The following is an 8,180-nucleotide window of genomic DNA, read 5'->3' on the forward strand; positions in this document are numbered from 1 at the left end:
ATTTTATTATATAACATACTTTTTTTCTATATAACATACCTACTAAATTCTTATTCCCTTTCTAACTGTACAGCACAACATGTATCTTGGTGAAAGGTGTTGGCGTCAAAACCATTGTAGTTTCGCTGTTCCTATAAGACTACACACAGTTATAGGGGATATTGGCAATATTCAAGCCGAACGCCTAAAAAAAGAAGGTTTGGTCGATGCAACAGAGATAGTGCAAGTTGTTAAAGATTATGATATATATTTACAATACTGGACAATGGTAACCAACTCCAAAGATTACGTGACTCATCCTATTTGGGAAGCCCAAACATATGGGTATGTCGGTGACTTGTATACGGTCCCAATTGAACAACCTGTTGAACATGTACATATCCCTCCTCCACATCTATTATCCCACGTAAGTGTACTTTCGACTTTTTATTGTACGTTCGATTTTTGTTGGTATATTTGTACTTATATATTTTATTTTTTCTTCACAGCATGAAGCTTACACATTATTTCAAGAAAATGCTGATTTTAATCAACAATTTCGCGAATTTACATTAAAACAAACGAAGGAGAGGATGGACGTTATCATGTCGAAAGAAGCAGAAATACAAAGGCTAAATAATGCGAACGTTGATTTGCAGCAACAACTATCTCTTTTCCGTATGCCGCACACTGTCCAACCTCAGCTTGGATACGGTTCATTTTCCCAAACCCTGCCATCACAAGTTTGGAGTGGTATGAATCAGGGATCAGCTTCAACAATGTCATCAGTCAATACCAATCCGAGAACGCACATGCCTTTTCTGGCACCAAGATCGTCCACTTCGGATAATGATAATATGAAGGGTTAATTTGTTATGACTATTTAGATGAACTGTCTTTGGAGTTATCTTTTCTTATCTTATATAGTATAGTCATCATATATAGTATAGTCTAATCGTATATAGTATTGTCATATCAGGTCACTGACAAACAGATATTTTGTTTTTTTTGAAAAACACATTTGCGTGAACCCAAAAAAATATCTATTTTGTTGGTTTTTTTAATGCTCTTGAAAATGGGTTATAAATTAAAGACTGGTTTCACTCAATATATGAATAACAATACATCTCTTCTGCTTCATATAGCAATGGAACAATATGAGAAAACCGCTCATTATTGTTCTGTTTCTTCTTCATCTTCTTCTTCTAATAGTAGTTTTTATTCCTCTGATGATGATGCAATAGCAATTATGCAAAATAACATGGCCGTTAGTTTGGGAGTCCTTGTTACAAATTCAAAATGGCCTCAAACTCGTATCAGAATACCAAGAGATCGTGAGTCAGGGGCTGAACTTCTATGGAACGACTATTTCTCTCCGTACCCAAACCAACCACCCAATGTTTTTCGCAGAAGATTTAGAATGCGTCGACAATTGTTTAACCGGATAGTGGAAGGTGTTACCAATGCAAACAGATATTTTGTTCAAAAGCCCGATGCTTGTGGAGTTTTAGGATTAAACCCTCATCAAAAAGTAACAGCAGCAGTACGAATGTTAGCTTACGGATGTGCGGCAGATGCAATAGACGAGTACTTACGCATAGGAGAAACAACTGTGTTGGAAGCTACTCGTAGGTTCTGTAAGACGATTGTGAATTTGTATGGGAAAGAATATTTGCGTGAACCAACGGCTGGTGATATTGAACTGTTGCTCCAGCAAAACAAAGACCGGGGATTTCCTGGGATGCTGGGTAGTCTAGATTGCATGCATTGGAAATGGGATAAATGTCCGTCGGCAGAATCTGGGGCTTACACCGCGTATAAAGGGAGCGAAAGTATCGTGTTGGAGGCAGTGGTGTCGTATGACCTATGGTTTTGGCATGCTTTTTTTGGTATGCCCGGTTCTAACAACGATATTAATGTTATGAACCGTTCATATGTTTTTCGAAGTCTTGTAACAGGAAAAGCACCGCACGTGAGCTATGAGGTGAACGGACATTCATATGATATGCCGTATTATCTAGGTGATGGAATATACCCAGAGATTCCTACTATTATTACAGCCATTAAACATCCGGTGGGTAGGAAAAAGGAAATATTTTCATCGATGCAAGAGGGTGCAAGAAAAGATGTTGAACGGGGATTTGGTGTACTTCAACAACAATTTGGAATCATCAAACAACCTGCAAGAATGTGGAATCCAGATGTGCTTGCCTATATCATGAAAACTTGTATTATCTTACATAATATGATAGTCGAGGATGAGCGTCTACCCGGTGACTGGCCACATTCTTATGAACAACGTAGCAACGCAGCACCGGTTAATATATTAAGAGGCAACAGTGACGAGTTTTCCCAAATTAGAGCTCAGCAACGCCGATGTGCAATGCGTAACAAAGATGCACATATTCGCTTGCGTGATGACTTGATCGAATATATATGGGCAGAATATGGGAATTAAAAGTTGTCGTTTGTCATTTCCTTTCTATTATCTCTTTGTATGTAAACATCCTCAAGTTTTAATTAAGGTCGTATGTTTCATGAAAAAAGTAGAAATTTAATTCAAATCAACGGAAGTAAATTTAAAATCCAAAAATTACATAATAATAATGCTAATTGTTCAGATACTAAGAAATTTAAATATAATAATACTAATAATACTACTAATCACTAAATAGGAGAAATAATTAAGGTTTGAACTATTCCGCCTTTGTGTTAAGATTGGTTTCTTTTATTCCGAACTATGTCCGCCCTGCGAAGTCGGAAGTACTCTTGTTGTACAGGTTCCATTTTTTCAAGATCCATCATAATGATGCGAAATTCTTCGTCTTCAGCTTGCTTGGCTATTTTTGCAGCATGTTCAGCTTGTTTTGCTGCATACTCTGCTGCTCTTTGTTCCATCTTGAATCTTGATTGTGCTTGGTAATGAGTATTGAAATTTTGTTGTTCTTTAATAATTATTCCCATCAATTCCTCTTGGTGACTGGATTTCTCTCTCCCTGTTTTCTTCAATCTTTTTGCTGCTTTTTTCCCCATCTTACGAAGATATGTGTTCTCTATGTCTCCCCCATCTGTGTCGTTACCGGTCTCTCCTTGAGTTGTTGTTTGCGGTCCTTCATCATCTTCCTCGTTATTCTCATAAGTGTCCAAATCATGCGTTGTATCGAATACAAAAGTCGATCGTCGATTATATTTTATATTTTCTAACACAACTTGGTAGCACTCTTCGTGCTTAAATTTTTTCCCATCGTTGCATTCCTTGAACCTCTTGTTAACTTCTTCAAGCTGTTAATGTTTTTAAAAACACTTAAGTACATGGGCGCTTATTAAATATTAGAAAACAATGGTTGGAAAAATCAAGAATGCTTACCTTCTTTTCAGGACCCCATCCAGTATGATATTCACCTTCAACTTCTGCCTCTTTTGCCGAAAATAACGCCACATCTTTACTTATTCCCTGATATCGTTTTTGCCAAGAACTCCAAGACCGCTCTGGATTATTAGGTAAATGAAGTTCAATATCATCCTTGATACGAGTCCACAACGTCGCCTCTGATTGATCAGCTCCAACACTAGAATCTTGAGATATAGATAAATGAATTTTACACATTGTTACATCTTGTCGTAAAATTTGGACCTCGTGCTACTCTTGGTGCCATTGTAAGCGAATCCGTGAAAATTTTCGAACTGATTTGAAAGCAGAAACAATATTTCTTCTTATTGGTTTGGATAGTTTGAAGTATTGAACCCTGAAAATGTCACAGCATCTCATGTGTATATATAGGTGTATATATGGGAAAAAACCGTCTTCCTAACTTTCCAACGTTCCAAATTATCCAACGTTCCATTTTCTTCAACGTTCCATTTTCTTCAACGGTCGAATTACCAACGGTATAAAAAAATTTCAAAATCAATTTTGTCTAAGTATTTTTTTTTTTTTAAACTCAAGCTTGGGGCGTTAACTATATAAACGCCTGCCGTTGGGCGTTAACTATATCAACGCCGGGATGGGGCGTTAATTATATCACCGCTCGTTGTGGGACGTACATTATATCAACGCCTGGAGTGAGGCGTTAACTATATCAACGCCTGGTTGGGACGTACACTTTATCAACGCCTGGCGTGGGACGTACACTTTATCAACGCCTGGCGTGGGACGTACACTTTATCAACGCCTGGTTGGGACGAACATATAATCAACGCCTGGCGTGGGGCGTTAAGAATATCAACGCCTGGCGTGGGGCGTTAAGAATATCAACGCCGAGGTGGGGCGTTTGTATAATCTTCGTCTGAATGGGGCGTTCATTTTATTAACGCCTGACGTGGGGCGTAAACTTTATCAACGTCTCAACGGGCGAACATTTTATCAACGCCTGAAACGGGCGTAACTTATATAAACGCCTCTTTATGGGGCGGTGACTTTACGTACGTTTCACAACAGGCGTAGATTATATATACGCCCGATGCCAAACGTTGATTATACCTCCGCTCCACTATATATAGTTTTGGTCTTGGTCCCAGACCAAATATGGTCTGGAATTTGGTTTTGGTCCAGATTTTAGTCTTTACTCCGTCCCGTTGCGTCTCCTCCCTGGATCATAATTATAGGTTTACTCGTCCATTGCAGTTGCTCTAAGAAGCCTATTATTGGGGCGTCACATTCGCCTAATAGGACAAATATCATCTATAAGTAATTTTAAAAACCCATTATCTAAAATAATTTTGTAATGATTAAACAACACTCACTTAATAGTTTGAAACATTTAATTAAATTAGCTAATTTTATTAGATTAGATTAGCGATTTTCATTTATAGTTAGAGATAGAAAATTAGTTTTAGTGTTTTTGATTATCTGAAAGAAGACAAATAGAAGAAAAAATAGTTTTATTTTCTTTTTTTGATAAACCTTAAATTTTGATTCACTTTTAGGTGAATCTTATAAGAAGAAATCAAGTTCGTTAATACGTTAAAAAGGTTGGATATTTTAGCTATTCGGACAAACTTACAGTTAAATGAGGATGAATTCCTAACTGTAAGGAAACCTAAATTAAAAAAAAAACAGTTACGGTTGGAAATAGAAAAAACCAACCGTAAATTTGCTTACGTCCAGATTCGGTTGTTATATTTACCAATTGTAAAAATTTATCTATGTAGTTGATAATTTTTCTTTCCCCCAAATCCAGCGTCAATATATCCGGGAGTATAGTTATACCGGTTTCTAAAATTAAGACAAAATAATATGTTCTTAATTTAGGATAAATGTGTTTAGCAGTTGATATGGTTGAGCAACTTTTTTGATCCCGCGAATCTTCGTTAAATATCTCAAACAAATCTTTTTGTTAATGATTATTTGATGGCATTAATTACTTTCCTGTTTTCCTAAACAATACCAATAAAATCTTGATTCATTCCTTTAAGAAATGTTAAAGAATCTGAAAACACAAATGCATATGATTTTTTTTTTACGTTTGGTTTAATTAGTTAAAAATAAAGAAAATCCAACCGTAAGAAAAAAAAATTCTAACTTATGATTTTGACGATTAGGTTTTATAAGAGTGGAACCCAACAGTAAAACAGTTACGGCTAAGTTTTTTTTAGAGAAAAACTCAACCGTTACGGCTAAGTTTTTTTAGAGAAAAATTCAACCGTAACCAGTTCTGAAACCTAGTTTTTTTCTATTTTTCAATGAATCTAGCCATTTCAAACATAATTTGTTTGTTGATTACGATTACTTCTATTAATATGCTTCTTTCATGTTTAATAGAAAATTCAATCGACGATTATAATTTTTTCGAATCGTCGATTGATCGAAGGCGGTGAAAAGATTTTGATTAAAAAAAGAGGAAAAATTTACTGTTGATGAAGGAGAGGAAATTAAGAAGAAGAGATTTTTCAATTAGAATTAGGTTTTGATTTTAGTTTTTAAATTTTTATTTTAGTGGAAGGGTATTTAGACATATGGTATTAAATCAAGATTGCCCCATAATCAATATTTTGATCACTTTGGAATCTAAGTAAAGCCCTCTACTGGAATGTGACGTCCCAATAATAAACTTCTTTGCCATAGTGTAAATTTGGTGTTGCTAGTTATTGAGTCAATAGGACGGGGTGAGTCAGAAAAATCAACTTATACCACCTGATGGCACGTTTTCTTCTAAATACCACAAATATAACCTGGGTATCAATGAGAAGAACGACCCGATGCAACACGGATAAGGAGATGCAACAATTTTTGGAAAAGCTAGGACGTGGATACATTGATCAAAGTTTAATATTTTTTGATTTAAATTCTTAAGCATAACTAGTTTTTGATAATAAACTAGAAAAAAAAAAAGAAAATGAAATTACGTTGCTATGTCTTTATTTTATTTTTGGCCGTAGTGTTGGTCATGATCACAAGATCTTCTCATGATGTGTTGAGGTTGCACCCATGAATTCGTCGTCAGATTCAAGTGCAGACATGGCTTCTGGTGAAAGACAAATCTCGAGATCCACGCTCCCTCCACCAGCCTTACCTGGATTCGTCCAAACATTCCCACTGAATTTATAAGGCCAGCCACTAAGAACTGCCAAGGGCTTACCCCAACCAAAATCACATCCATAAGGGTTGAATCTTGGGGATCCTCCTACGAGCATACTGCTATTATCATAATTGGATCCAAGGTTAATTATCTTTGGTTCCTTTTTCCAATCATTTAGCCAGCTCCTAATATTTTCATCTGTGTGATCAGCTATAACTTCATGCAGACCCAACGCGGTCGATCCAAGGTTTTGACGAAGTAGTTCCCCTGCCTTGGTTTTAACCATCTCTACGGTGATGTAACAGCCAAAATAATTCTCGGATAGCGGAGGATGCAATCTGTCTCGATCATTGATGCATATCCCGCAGGATGTTTCTTGTTCAGGATGTAAACCACGTGCTCGTGTTAGCGATCTCCAAATCAGGGCTGTCAAGGCTTGGAACTTGGATATCTTAACTGTTCCACACTCGTTGTTTGCCTGCTCTTGCAGCTGTGACATAGATTGGGCTGAGATGTGAAAGATTTTCTCCACAAGAGGAGGTGGTGGATATCTGCTGATAAACTCGTCAGAGTGAGAGAAAGGGAGGTTGATGATAGCATGATTATCTTGTTCTACGTTATCCACCTGCTTTTGGTAGTCGTTCAAAAACCAGCGGTCAAGAATAGGCGGCCGGGATATGAACTCGTCCGCATTTTTTTTCTCTCTACAAATTTCCGCCCACGCATTAAAAAAATGCCAAAAAGAAGTTCCATCCACAACAGCATGATTTATAGAACAACCAATGAAATAACCATCTACAAGCTCTGTTACTTGTACGGAGAGCAGTGGAGTGGTGTGACCGTCGTGGTTAACCATCAGCATGGCTCCATCACCGTGCAGGGTAAGGAACGATCTAACCGTTGGTGGTATCAAGCGCGGAGAGAGAATATCGTTTAACGTAATAGGTGCAGCAGCGACTATGAATTCGACTCCTTGAAACGAGTTATTCTCATCACTGCATTCTATTGAAATTGAAGATGAAGGTGGGTCGTCGTGTTTATTTGTCACAAAGCGGCCTGAAAGAGGTAGGAAATGGGGAAGTGTTTGAGAAAGGGAGTGCTTCAGTTGATCAACAAAGGCCCCCGGCGAAGAGTGATACTGATCACCAACATTATCAACTGATGATACTGACAATGATGATGGGAGCTTAGCATAGAGAAGACCAAATTGAATAGAATGTGCAGAGATTAAGGAAAGATCCCATGGAGTTAAGTGATACGATTGCTGCTTCTGTATGTGATGCGGTTTTTGTTGTTTCCTTTCTTGCTGATGCGCTGGTTGTGTTTGTTTTGAAATATTAGGGTATGGTTTGATTGTGCATCTTGTAAGACAACGAACTAATCCTGGTTCGTTACTCATGTTCATTATGATCTTTGTCGCTAAAATGTACAGATGGAGAAGTTAATCTATTAATCAAAAGCCAGAGGGTTATATACTTAAATTTCGAAAGTAAACAAACCTTAAAATGTTTGGCTAGTTTTGTACGTCACTTCCCCAAATTTAGTATAGATGAGGATTTCCTTGAGCGTGGTGTATGCTATACATTAAAGATTTTTTAAAATGATATAAACTAATAGTACAAATGTGAAGATAGGCATTGTTTTTACTTATATTTATGGTTAACTTATACGTACATATTTTTA

The 8,180-nt window shown here is 37.0% G+C and overlaps 1 protein-coding gene across 1 annotated transcript; it reads right to left on the minus strand.

Annotated features, from left to right (window-relative positions):
* Window positions 1-6,369: 6,369 nt before the first annotated feature.
* On the minus strand, window positions 6,370-7,896 carry LOC113352784 (protein ENHANCED PSEUDOMONAS SUSCEPTIBILTY 1-like). The gene has a single exon (XM_026596560.1). The coding sequence runs from the start codon at window positions 7,894-7,896 to the stop codon at window positions 6,370-6,372; it is 1,527 nt and encodes a 508-aa protein (XP_026452345.1).
* Between the last annotated feature and the right edge of the window lie 284 nt (window positions 7,897-8,180).

Source organism: Papaver somniferum, chromosome 2, assembly GCF_003573695.1.
Source record: "Papaver somniferum cultivar HN1 chromosome 2, ASM357369v1, whole genome shotgun sequence".
NCBI lineage: Eukaryota > Viridiplantae > Streptophyta > Magnoliopsida > Ranunculales > Papaveraceae > Papaver > Papaver somniferum.